The 13,798-nt window shown below is 37.4% G+C and overlaps 1 protein-coding gene across 3 annotated transcripts; it reads right to left on the reverse strand.

The window, feature by feature from the left end:
* Positions 1-1,027: 1,027 nt before the first annotated feature.
* myoz1b (myozenin 1b) lies at positions 1,028-10,356 on the reverse strand. Of its 3 annotated transcripts, none has more exons than XM_044102860.1 (6): positions 10,230-10,340; positions 7,057-7,143; positions 3,406-3,572; positions 3,260-3,329; positions 2,541-2,721; positions 1,028-1,533 (listed from the first exon to the last, which is right to left on the reverse strand). In XM_044102860.1, exons 2-6 carry the CDS (start codon positions 7,139-7,141, stop codon positions 1,302-1,304), a joined length of 735 nt encoding a protein of 244 aa, XP_043958795.1. In that variant the 5' UTR covers positions 7,142-7,143; positions 10,230-10,340; the 3' UTR covers positions 1,028-1,301. The 3 variants fall into 3 exon arrangements, with proteins under 3 accessions (XP_043958795.1, XP_043958796.1, XP_043958794.1); XM_044102861.1 differs by having other exon boundaries at positions 1,032-1,533; positions 3,260-3,326; XM_044102859.1 differs by having other exon boundaries at positions 1,039-1,533; positions 3,260-3,359; positions 10,230-10,356.
* Between the last annotated feature and the right edge of the window lie 3,442 nt (positions 10,357-13,798).

Here is a 13,798-nt window from a genome sequence, read left to right on the forward strand (position 1 = left end):
TTTGTACATTTTTCTACTTCCATTTGGGTGTTAACTGGTTTTTAAAAAAACAGCCAGACATTTTTTGGCAACAATATAATGTTTTTTGGTGTCAGTTAAAAAAAAAATCAGAATCAAATGGCGCTGCGCAGTTACCTAGCAACGCCAGCCAAGCCCAGTCCCGTTACCTAGCAACCCAAGCAGAGTTACTGCATGTTTAGTCCGCTTAATTTACCGCTGTATGTGCTGTACAATGTCTGTTCTGAGTTGACTTACCGTTTAGAAACAGCTTGCTGCGTTCTTGTTGGTGGTGCAGGAGGCTCTACTTCTGCTGGTTAAAAACAGCCAGACATTTTTTTGGCAACAATAATGTTTTTGCGTCAGTTGCTACAGCCACGTGTCAGTTGTAGGGCCGTATCCAGTGGCAGTTTATCTGGATTTAAAGTGACGAGACGCTCTAAAACAGCTCTTTCTGAAAAGAGCTTAAAATAGGCACCGAGTAGTTTCACTGATGGATTATTTCACTTATATCTAAAACCTTTTCATCAGTATTAAGGAATTATTGACTTAAAACTAGTTCTCGTATCTTCATATAAAGTTACTTGCAAGTCAATTTTGTCTTATTTTGTGTGTAATAAGATATTTACAGTAGAAAGTAGATAAAAAATAACATTTTGTTTGTGGCATGAACACACATTTGCCTTACTTGAACAACATTTTCTCATGTCTTTTGCTTGCTTGGAGAAAAATCCTTTGTGACACAATGTATGTTTACACCCCTGGGAAATAAGAGGCTATGGATTATAATTAAGTTTTTGTATTCTGGCCAATTTAGAGAATACCTTTCATAAATTTAAGGGATGATGTTTGTGTTTTTTCCCCACTGAATGCAATGAGAATTTACAATGCTAATGAAAGTGTGGATACCTGCATAGATCTGTGCTTTGCATGCTGAAAAAAATGAGTGAGATTTCAATTCTACTCATTGTGCTGTAATTCATTTTGCCACAACTAAAGTGAGTGTGGGGTGAACAGAAACCAGACATTCTGTAAAGGGGGACATTTATTGCATATTTACGTTATTTTAAGGTCACAGCATGAGAATCTACTGCTCTTCTCCCAGGTCTGACATTAGCTGATTAGCAGTGAAGAGTCTAAGCGGCACAAAAGGCTCACAATTTTTTGTTTCCAGTCAGTTAAGTTGTGTGCTTAATAGATGCACCTCAGCAGGGCAGACAGAGCTGGGACATGAATCCCAGAAGAGCTTTCTTTGTGTGTGATGAAGTTTTGGACTGTAAATATGCTCGTGTCTACATGTGTCTTCACAGGTCGTCCGTCTCGCCGTCGTAGGGGACCTCCACGTCCGGCTGGACGTGCGAGCTGCCGTCGCTGCAGACCCACCCGGTGGGCGTGCGGTTGAACGAGGGTCTTGAGAGGATGTCGGCCTGAAGGGTTGGGAGAGGCTCCTGCTCCTCACCGGCAGCGCCGACCTCCGGGAGTTCGAAGGTCAGCAGCTTGGACGCCTTTTCGAAGCCGCCAAATGGCAGCGCTGTCCTGGGAAGAAGAAAAAAAGCTAATTTGTCTTTTGTTGCAAAGTTTGCATAGATAGAGGAACAGATGAAGACGCTGTTTCTGGTTCTGACGTGGCTTAGTACAAGTTACATCAGTTTAGATCTGACTTTTGATGTTCTGAATTCAGCTAAAGTGTGAACAGAGGTGGTTAGCTTATCCAAAAATTGTTCTCAAGCAAGAGTAGCACTTCAACATATTTTAGCCCTGGTTAAAATAAAAAGTAGCCACCAAGAAATCACTCAAGGGAGAGTGAAAAGGTATTTGGTAAAAAGGCGACTCGAGTACTGAAAATAGGAAGTAGATATTTTTTGTATTTTAAGCACCAAAATAAATTAAAATAAATCTTAAAAATAACACAATTACAAAGTAAAAAGTCTGGCAAAAGAAAAATGTTTAAAAATTTATTTCTTTCCATATTAAACGTATAAATTTTTAATAAAAACTGCAGATGTGTGTGTATGTCTGGTGAATATGTGGTTCATTAAGCTTTTTCTTCATTCGGTGAAATTACTCACAGTGGGTAAAATATGCAAACTTTTTACTCAAGAGAAGTGACACTCCAGTGTAGCAAACATTTTCCTAAAAGTAAATTTTTTCCTAAAAGGTATTCCAGTAAATGTAATTAGTTACTGCTCAACTTTGCTTGTGAATGGCTGGATGATTGTGTAGACCATATTTCTCTATTAAACAGCTTCTTTGTGGTTTTATTTCATTTATTTTTCAAAAACTGAATTTTGACGTTTCAGTAGCTGAGAGTGGTAATCATCAATATGTCTCATTATTTGAGGTTTCACTTTAAATCTTTTTTTTATTTTTATTTTTTCATTTTTGGGGTCTTGAACATTTTTGAAACCACATACATTGAAACCTTTGCATGCTTTTAGATCCTCTGACAGTAAAAATGCAGAATAATTTCTATATGAAACGGTTTAAACTTTAAAGCACAACAACCTTTAAACCTGGTCGTTTATTTTAGATCACGTTTGTACCGGTTGAAGCTTTTGTACTGAGGCAGGTCTGGGTGAATATGGATGGGTCCGGGCATACGAGGCTTCATGGTGGCTTTCAGTTCCTCGTCTGTCATGGCTCGTTCCCATGGCGATATGTAGGTGCGGATATATTCCTTCCTCCTTTTTTCCTTTTCCAGATTATTTACTGCCTCTTCCATCTCTGAGATTTGCAAAGTTTAGAAATAACATTCATTACATGCAGTAAAAAAAAAAAGAATAATAATAATTTTAATAGTGAAAAGCTCATTTATCCAAACTAGGGCTGAATTGGATTAATCGTGATGGATCAGTTATCAAAACAATTTTAGTAATTGATTAATTGTTAACTAGAGCATATAGAATCAGAAATAGGCCTTTTGCTGAAAAAAAATAATATTCAGAGCAGTATTTAAGTCAAAACTGTACAACATATATACAAACAAAAACATTTGTCTGCAAATAAGTTTGACCTATAGCTCCTCAAGTGGTGTAGTTTTAGCTTTACCTTATTCAAATTCACTGAAGAAATACTATGTTATTGCATTTTAGGCAATAAAATGTTTATTTTCTTATTTAAAAAAAGGAATCAAGTTATTTATTTCCACCTTTTAATAAATTTCTGGTATAAAAAAATCTGTAGAATGTGCTACTGTTTTGTCCGATTAATCAATTAATTAATTGATAACTAAAATAATAATTTGTTGCAGTCGGGAACCTACTTTCTTCTTTTGGCTTCCCTGGTTTCGGTGGAACAACAGGCGGAGACATCAGCAGATTCTGGAGGTTCTGCTGGAAGACAGAAACAGCCCATAGAAGCTCCTGAACTCAACATAAGAGGAGGTCCGTTCAACGTTTGAAGCCCCACCATGTTCTCGTTGGTCACGATGAACCGCTCCACTCTCTGCTGCCTCATCCTGAACATCTTGGAGCCCTTGTTCCTCATCAGGGAAAGCTCCTCCAGCATCACATCCTTCGGGGTCTTGATCTTGGTGCCCAGGTCGAATTCAGTAGCTTCCGGGTCCAGCTCATCCTCTGTCGGGATGAGAAAGGAAGACAAAAATAGCGCTCTCTGGGTAAAAGCTACGTATGCAATCAGCAGATTTGAACATTTTTGTTTGTCTTTGTTTAATTCAGAATTATGTTTCAACTTAAAAGATCAGAAAGTTTCTAATAAATAGACTAATTCTGCAGAGTGCTGTTGCTATAACATTTTGGACAGAACTGTCTGAAGTTTAAAAAGAGAAATATTAACGCTTGGAATTTATGACTTTTATTTGAAAATGTTCACTTAATCCCCAGCAATTAGAACAAATTTAGAAACCAGAGAAACTCATATTAGTTTCTATGAATAGAAACTATTTAGATCAACATTTAGCATTAAACTAATTAGACCTAGATAAACTCCTGTTAGATTACAACTCTATAACAAACTTAGAAATTACTACTTTATGGGGGGGAGGGGGGGGGGGTAGAATCGGCGGACACACATGTGCTACCGATTTCTTTGCCATACAAAGAAACCTGGAATGGAGTAGTGGAACGGAGTGGCAATGTAATCACAATGCACTGTAAGCTATGTAATGTGTTTTGAGGCAGTTGACCAAAATCCAGGACGATTTTGAAATTCCCCCCGGACATTTTTTTAGGTCTGAAAAGTAGGACATGTCCGGGAAAAAGAGGACGTCTGGTCACCCTAGGTACTAGCCACCAATAAATGTGTTTTTAGCAGTAGGCTATACTTGGCTGTACTCTCAGTAGTAACCTGGAGTGTGAACCTGTTGTGTGGTCTCATGCTTCCGGGGCGTTTTGGGGGTCAGTAGGTCAAAGCATTATAGAACAAGTGTGCAGTGGGGGAATGTTAGAGCAGCTTCTAGTTTGTTTGTGAAGGGAATTCCTCATAACACGCATGGCCTCTCCTCTACGCTACTCTGGATGGAGAGGTGTGATGGATTTTACTCCTCATAAAAGCACGCTCCTCATCCACCATGTAAACCCTGATATCACTCATAACACCTGGAGTCCAGCCACAAACCCCTGTCCTCCCGCCTTCCTCTCTCACACAGACTCGTCTATAAAGCTTAAAGTTGGCATTGCACAGCCGTGGAGAGCTGTTAGCGGCGCATCATAAATCAGGCTTGTGCCGGCTGTTGTGTGTTAAGTTCGTATGTATGGAAAAGAAATATTGAGGACGCCGACCAGAGCCAAGTCTCCCACGGGGATATTTATTAGTGTTGATTGAGAAGAGTGAAAAAGTAGCGGACCGGACAGACGGACAGCAGATAGTGGGAGAGAGTTACGTGATGGAAAAGGCAGAGGGGATGATGGAGAGATGTGTTGGTATTAACTGGAGCAAAATAAGGGATAAGCAGGATTAGCTGCCGAATGACTGACTGAAAGCAAATCGGTAGGATACAGATGTAGCTGCAGATGGGACAGCAGACGGACCGGAACCGGAAAAAATGAGACAAACGGGGAGAGACCTCGACAGATTTTGAATGGCAGATGTAACCATGGGTGCAAGGCGGTCCATGGCATTCAGACCGCAGATTTTACCTTAGAGAGTCCGCTGCACAAATAAAAAATACCAAGTATTTTTACTCTAGTTTCTAGTGCAAATTTATAAGCACAAAGGCCTGTCACAATAAACAATAAATCAGTTAATTGCATAATAAATGAGAAGAAACTCAATAATTTTCATTTGCTTGATTTATTGTTTTTCTCTCTTTTTGCCAAAAACTGACTGATAAAAGTCTTCAATCTGGAGTTTTGGACTCAACTATCCCTTTTTTTGAAAGATAATTTTGTTTACAGAGACTTTACAATTTATTTTATTTCTTGTTTCTGTTGTTTTCTATATTTATTTTGGATTTTCCTAATGTCTCCCAGTTCCAGTGTATAAATGTTAATTAAAATTTAAAGTTTATTGGTCTTTGAGAATGTGTTCTTGCATTTTTATGTCATTATTGAAATTATATTACTTGAAAATGTTCTCAAAACAACAACAGTATCATTTATCACAATAAGCTCTGGGACAATTTATTGTCTAGCACAATTTGTTATTGTGACAGGCCTATTGGCACACTTGAAATAAGACAAAACTGACTTAGCAAAATATAGAAGATTGCTTTAAGCAAATAACCCCTTTTATATTGATGAAAAATTAGTATTTTCACTGGAAAATTATTTGACTTAAAATATGGGAAAAATGTTTTAAGTGAAATAATCTGACAGTGGAACTAGTAATTTTTCATCAATTGTTTGCTTAAAATAAGCTCTTTATTTTGCTAAAAAGGTGCTTTTGAGTTAGTTTTGAATTATTTCAAGTCTTTTTGAAGATTTGCATGAAATACATAGAGATTTACATGTTGTGTAAGTCCTGCAAGCTAAGTTTACCACAGATCATCACTAATTTAGTAACTAGAGGAGAAAAAAATCCCAGTGAATGCATCCATTTATCCATTAGTTAACACATTTTTATCCTTTAGTGGGTGGAGCTGGTCCCAGATGGCAGAGCAGTTGTTCACTCCTCAGACAATTCATTTGTCAATCACACATCTTTGTGCATCTGATACCTGCAGCAGGATAATGTGGACCAATCAAAGTTGTTTTAAAGTTACATAATTTTAAAAAAATCAGCATTAGTATATGCAGAGTACTTTGAAGTTCTGCTTCAGTCCATCTTTTACAGGTGACACAAACATAGATATCAATAAAAAAGTCTCATAAAGATTTACCCAGTACAATTAGAAAAAAAAAAATCTTGGTGTTTCCCCTAATAGAAATAATGCACTTTGTGTTTGAACCATTTGAAGGATGCACAGCTTGAGTTTGAACAGATGGACCCACTGGTGGGTCTGGCAGAAAGAGCTGCATTAAACATTCTGTTTCTGAAGGACCATTCCTGCAGTATGTGAAACTTCTGAGTCATTTTGGACGAAATACAGAAATAAACCACCAAACACAGCCAATATAGCTGAACAAAGCAAAGAACAGCAAGTAGAAAGAGATCTAATATTAGCAGGGGAATGTTAAATTCAGTTTGACCGAATGTTAACTTTTTTGCTATAGTTTTACAGCTTAATGTGGTTGTGATTGGGATGCAGCTTGGACATATGTTCACACAATAAAATGAGTGCAAAGTCACCATGTGCTATTCTGTGTTGTCTGTTATGGTAACAGATTTGTGGCTGCCTTGCCATCCAATAACAACCCGCAACCCTCCAGGAGATTCCACATGCATGTTGGCTATCCTGTTACCACCAGGAACACGTAGGCGTGTGTGTGTGTGTGTGTGTTTGATCATGGTATCATGCAACCTCGTACAATGATTCACACCCACGCAGTTCGCTCTGCAACATGCTGACAGGGCAGACGGCAAACGAATGCAGAAGATTTGTTCTTCAGTCGAGCGTGTAATGAAGTCGCAGCAGGTAAAGGAGGATTTTTAAAGCGTCCCGATTAAGCAGCATGTTTAAATGCATGACTGTTTGCTTTATGCGACTACCGCAGGCTTTACCCTTCTGGCTGATGTGGGAAAGGTCAGTGATGATTTTGCTGGCCGTCTTCCTCTTGTTAGAAGGGGCAGAGCTTGAGAGAGGCATAGCTGAAAGACAAAGCAGAGCAACATTTTTGACATTTTGTTTGTTTTTCTTTTTTAGATAAAATGTCAGGTGCATCTCCCTGAATCAGAATACCAGTGAAAAGGTATTTAGTTTCAGAAATTTATTTACAAATAGTGGGACTTGGGATGCATAGATAGATGGATACAAAATGCAAAAGTATTTTTTGTCAAATTTTTAGTGCAAATATCTTGGTACACTTGCAATAAAACAAAACTAACTTGCAAGTAACTTTTCATAAAGATATAGATGTAAATTTTTTAAGTCAGTAATTCTTCTACAAGCACAAATTAACAAAAAGTACTAGTTCCCCAGGCAGTTTATTTAACTTGTATAGCATGGAAAAATTAAATTGTGACAAAATTTCAGTGGTACCTGTTTTTTTAAATCAATATTAAGGAAGTATTGATTTAAAACAAGCCCCTATATATTGATTAAAAGTTACTTGTAAGTTAATTTTGTCTTATTTTAAGAGTGTTAAGATATCTGCACTAGAAACTAGACAAAAAAAATTTAAGATTTTGTGTGACAGACAGACAGATAGATAGATTTAAAATGGACCTATTGTACAAAATTTTCATTTTACATGCTTTGTACTTCCATTTCTGCTTCTTAAAACAGACCAAGAACTTAAGAACACCACACAGTAATTTTTGGGCAACAAGTTAAGGTTTTTCTGGCGTCTGGAAAATTAACTGTTTAAAAAACTTACAGATTGTTATGTCACATTCAGCCGTTACCTAGCAACCCCAGTTGAGCGCAGCTGACCACCAAGCAAACCAAACGAAACTCCTGCACGTTTGGTCATCTGGTTTTACTGCTGTATTTGCTGTATAATGGCTGCTGGAAAAAGGCAAGTGTTTTATTATTGACTTACCATTTAGAAACCACTTGCTGCATTATGTTTTGTGCAGGAGGCCCTACTTTTGCTTTTCGATGGTGTAGGGTTGTATGATAGCGGATTTGTTTGCAGCCATTTTCATGTTAGTGTAAACATTGATTTGGGAGACGTGGCCAGCAGCAGATTATTTGGATTTAAAGTGACAAGACATCCTAAAAATAGGCAGAACTGACTAGACTAAAATATCATTATCTAAGAATAATTTTGTGCAAAAAATGTGTTGAACTCTGCTTTACCTTTGAGTGTTGAGATATATTTTCATTTAATCATTTATTTCTTCAACAGAACAATTTGTTTTGTCCTTGTTCTGTTTTTCTCAATAAGATGATTTCTTGTCAAATAAATATCAATAGCTCTCTATTATTGATAATAGGTAAAATGTTTGAGATGTAAACAGTGGCGCCCCCAGGAGGTTGGCAATAAGTCCTAAAAAATGCTGGACACCTTATTCCTCCCCCCAGATAATCATGTTCATGTCACAAAAAGGCAAACAGAGTCATCTTCTTCAATAAAATCATAAATGTAAAACCCAATAAATAAATAAAACAATACAATTTTGTTTTAACTTCGTCCTCCTAAAACTTCTACTGCCCTCATCCGGCCACCCCATGACAAATTTTCTGGGGACGCCACTGGATGTCATTTTTAAGGCATAGTTTAATAGTTTAGATTCTCGCAGAAAGAGAAACAAGAGGTTGAACGGATGGGAGAGAAATCTAATCCAGAAAAAATTTGCTGACCATCTGAGAATAATGAAGTTGCACATAAGCCTCAGTTGGTTGTGGTTCCCTGCAGATTTTCAGAGAGTCCCTTAATCAAGGCAACCTCACATCAAACAAGGCGTCCAGCCCCATGCGTCTCCTTGAGGACATTAATTTATGGTGCCGGCTTTGCGTCTCTCTTGACTAACCACTCAGATGCGATTCCAGCGGTATGTCGCTGTCAGTTGAACAGGTCGAAAGCAATTATGCAAAGCTGGGGGTGAGTCCCAGCGCGCGAGAAGAAGCAGAAGGGTCTGTCTACAGGGAGGCAGTTAATGTAATTGCTTTTCATCCTCTGTAATTGAAGCTCATTTCCTAGCTGTGTACTCTGTCCTGTGTGAGCTATTTTTATGAGTCCATGTTGTACAGCACACAAAAAACACTCCTGGATTTGCACTCAGACAGCTTCTCCCCTGTGATTAATGAGAGCCGGTGGGGGCAGGATTAAAAGCTGGAGATTACAGGTGTTTTTTCAGGATGTTGCAGGGAAATGGAGGCCAACAAGGAGCCAGCGGCGCTGCTGGCTACAAGAGCTGAACGCGAGGGCCCGTGTGGGTCCAGTTACCAGCACCTCCAAGGAGAAGAGGCGCTCCTGTCCCCCTTTACCGGCCGGTTTTAGCTCCAGATAAATCTGCAGGAGACAGCTGGGGAGGAAGGGCATCAGTCAGCACATTCCCAGATACATCCATCTGCGCAGACTAAAAACTCCACCACAGAGGGCCGCATTCCTCACAGTGTAAGACGAGGTGAAAAAAGTCCCCAATCAACATTTTATTTGGTTAAAATAACAGAGCTCTACTTCAAAATAGATTAAACCAGTCATGATAATGCAGCTATTACTTATTTTTAATTTATCTTCTAAAGCTGACATGCTAAAATCTGCTTCCTAGATCACATAGTTGCATCCAAAACATGCCAAATTATCTGATAATTCAGATCCACACTGCAAAAACACAGAATCCTACCACATATTTTTGTTTCTAGTGCAAATATCTTAGTTCACTTGAAATAAGAGAAAAGTAACTTAAAAGTAACTTATCAGAAAAATATAGAAGCTAGTTTTAAGTAAGTAATTACAGAAATGAAAAAGTGCTAGTTCCAATGCCAGATTATTTTACTTATAATGTGGGAAAGTTTTCTACTTATAAGAGGAACTATAAATAACATCAATATTAAGGATTTATTTACTTAAAACAAGATTCTATGTTTTGCTGATGAGTTACTTGTAACTTAGTTTTGTCTTATTTCAAGCGAACTAAGAAATTTGCACTAGAAGCTAGACAAAAATACTCTGTTCGATCTTTTATTTTTGCTTTTCAGATAGCACTTTTTGCATTATGTAGAAACAAATATATCTTTTGGGCGGTCACCATTGCTGTCACACACCTTCATGTTTCTTGTGTCTTACCTGTGAGACGTCGGGTCTCTGCTGGAGGAAGATCCAGGTCCCAGACCAACAGGAATCTAGATTCCCAGATCTCGTATTGTACTGCCTGCCGTCTTCTTTGCTCTGCAGAGACTGAAACCCAATCAGCCGGGTTCTTCCTGTGCTATGGACCACCAGGTCGTGTTCAGGGCAGGCGGGGGTGAGAGGTATATTGACAGGTGGGTGTGGTGTTTTCATTTCAAATTTTGTCAAAATGAACTTCAAAATGAACGTCTTAGTTGTGTTTAGAGTCGATTGTAAATGCTGCTTTAGAAAAGACATTGGCATAGAATTGGTTATATTCTGCAAGTTAAGTTTAAAATACATAGTGTATTAGCAAGAGAAATTATTAAAAGGAATAGTATTTATAATTTGAGGAGAAATTATGGAAATTTTATTGTTTTCAGTTTTGTTGAAATTTTAAAAACGTTTAATCTAAACAAATCCAATGTTTCAGTTTATGATATAAATCTGTGCAACACTCAAATCAAAGAGAGAGGATCAATTTTTACTTTTAACAAAATAATAAAACACAATACGCTATCACTCAGAGTTCTGTATCATTACAAATATTCTTCTTTCTTTGTCATTTATTTATTTTTATATAGATATTCCATGGTTAGTGTTTAAAGATGCATCAATATAAATGATTTACTCTTTGTTGCTTATTTTTTAGATAAATGACTTGAGAGAAGGGTAGACTATAAAACGTCAATTGTTTTTCTTTTTAATCCTTTTATTCAAAACCTTTGCTTATATCAACTAGTGACATGTTGATTTTAAACTCAGACATGAACTAAACAGTCATTTAGACAAGGAAAAATTCATTTCGCCAACAACAACATTATTTTGCCAGATTACAGTTTCCAAATTCACACAGGAAAAGAGGTCTTAGCTTTTGGAGGAAGGTTGAAATAGGACCTGATTAAACTAAAACTGAACTGTTTTCCCATAACGATAATTATTAAATTGGAAGAAAAAAGGTGGAAGCCTCCAAGGATGATCATCCAAAGTGGGAGGTACAGAAGTGGCAGCATCATGTTGCTGTGCTGCAGGAGGGACTGGTGCGCTTCATAGAATAGATAGAATCATTCATGAGGAAAAAATATTATCTGAAAATATTGAAGCAACTTCTCAAAACAACCAAAGACATGGAAAGCATAATGCCGAATTAGCTAGTGAGTGGCTTAAAGTAAACATTTCAGTGATTTGGATGTGTAAAAAGTCTTCAGATAGACAATATTTCTTCTTGAAGTTTTGAAAATTCATGAAACGTCCAATGTTTTGTTAATCTCTTTAGTCCAAGTGTTCATGTCTGTTTCATTTAGTCATTTTCCCTCAGCTTCTCCTGTCATGCTCCCCACATTACTGCCTCTTTGCTCCAGTAATCACTCTTTCTGGTGTTTACTGTATACATCCCCTTTTTTTACTCTCTTTTGGATGGTGCGCTCTAAGCTTGTTGTCTCTCTTACTCTTTTCTCATTTTTTTCTAAATTAACTTAGTTTATTTCATATCAAAAATCTGTTTTATTATGATTCTTCCGGATTTTTGCCTTTGTCTCCATTTCAGTAGATATATTTGGGCTGGAATTAATTTCATTTTTATTCTTGTTAAAAGAAATCATGGTTGCTGCAAGTATTGCCCGCCTAAGAGTTTCTGTAAAATGAATTTGGTTTTAAATTGATCAGACTTCCCATCAAATTCCAATTTATACATGAATTCTTGTTCCTCTGGAGTATAAATATAACCACAATGAGTTGAATGAAAATAAACTTTGTATCATTTGTCACATTTTACCATGTTATTATCACAGTCTGCATGAATTAGTGAAAATGACCACTACTTATGGACATTTTCCCTCCTTTGTCCCCTGGCCCAAAACACACAATCCTCTTGACCTAGAAATAGTGACAGGATGTGTGAGGCCAGATGAGGTGGCACTTCCTCTGTGCTCCTAATCACATTTGAAAAAGCCATCAGAATTAAGAGTTTAGCACCATGCCAAACAGTTTGAGATTAACAGCTCCAAAAATAGGTGAAATGGGTCGTTTGAGTGTGAGTGTGTGTGTGTGTGCGTGGGTGCGTGTGTGTGTGTGTGTACACCAGGTTTTCATATCCTTATGGGAACCTATTTCTGTCTACAATGTGAGGTTGTGGGGACATTTTCTTGGTACCCATGAGGAAAATTGTTGTTTTTGAGTTAGTGATTAGGTCTGTGATGGTTAGGTTTAGGGTAAAGGTTAAGGTAATGGTTTGGTATGTTAGGGAATGGGGTTAGGGTTAGGATTATGGGTAAGGGTTAGGCTGTAGAAATTAATGGAAGTCAGCGTGAAGTCCCCACAAATGATGAAAACACGAGTGTGTGTGTGTGTGTGTATGTTTAACTGCATGCCAGGGGTCCATTAGGTTTGTGAGGACCAAAGCTTGACCCAACAACATCAATGATCTTATTTATTTTAAGCTAAAAGAATTAGATTAGTTAAATAAGCTTTTAGCAGAAGGGTTAGAATATGGAGCTCAGGGGTAATTTTAATAATTTATACTCTCCAGGCTTCTTGAATAATTTCTAAATAAAAACAGCCATAAATGTCATAATGAATAATTTTATTTTCATGTTTGTTTTCTCTCTGAGTTGCAGAGCAGTTAGCTCACCATCAGATCTGGGCAGGACTAAAGTTAGCACGGAGCGATAGCCCCTTACTGTCAACTGATCGCACTCAAGGGTTAAAGGTTAGATCCCTTTACGTGCTTGGGTTTCACAGCTCCAAGCCCATTAGATGGATGACATTAAGCAGCTTTAAGATGTAGGTCAATGTTGGAGGGAAAAATTAAACATAAAGGGCAAAACAAACTAAACAAAAGTCTTTGCTTAATTTTTGTCTTGCAAGAATATTTATTATTAATGGTGACCTTTTATATAAAATCCACATTTTGGATGTTTTTGATCTTCTGTTTGGGTCTCAACTGCTTCTTAAAACAGCTATTGACTTTTAAAAAAAACAACAACAGTCATTTGACAATAAGTTCATGTTTTTTGATTGTCATATCACAATTGGGCACTGCCCTGTTAGCTAACAACCCGAGCGGGGTCCAGTACATTTGTGCAGCTGATTTTTACTGCTGTCCGAGCTGAACAATTAAATCTTTAAAAGAAAAATGCTTTGTTGTTGTCTTATCATCCAGAAACCACTTTCTGCATTCTTGTTGATTGTACAGAAGGCTCCACTTCTGCTTTTCAAAGACGCATAGTTGTATAATTGTGAATCTGTTTGCAGCTATTTTCTCGTGCGAGTGTAAATCATCTCCCCAGAACAGAACAACTTCTTTATCAAGTTGTCGAGCCTTTCCAAGTCCCTGGTTCTGATGCTGCTACCTCAACCAAAGATGGGAGAGAAGATAAACCTCTCCATAACAGACCTATAGAAGATCTACAGCTTCTTGTTGCAAACCACAGAAACCATTAATTAGTCACAAGTAATTGAATAAAGGTCATTAAACTTATCTTATTTACATTTGTTTACCATGACAACTTAATTTGAAACATTTTGGT

Source organism: Gambusia affinis, linkage group LG20, assembly GCF_019740435.1.
Source record: "Gambusia affinis linkage group LG20, SWU_Gaff_1.0, whole genome shotgun sequence".
NCBI classification, from domain to species: Eukaryota; Metazoa; Chordata; class Actinopteri; order Cyprinodontiformes; family Poeciliidae; genus Gambusia; species Gambusia affinis.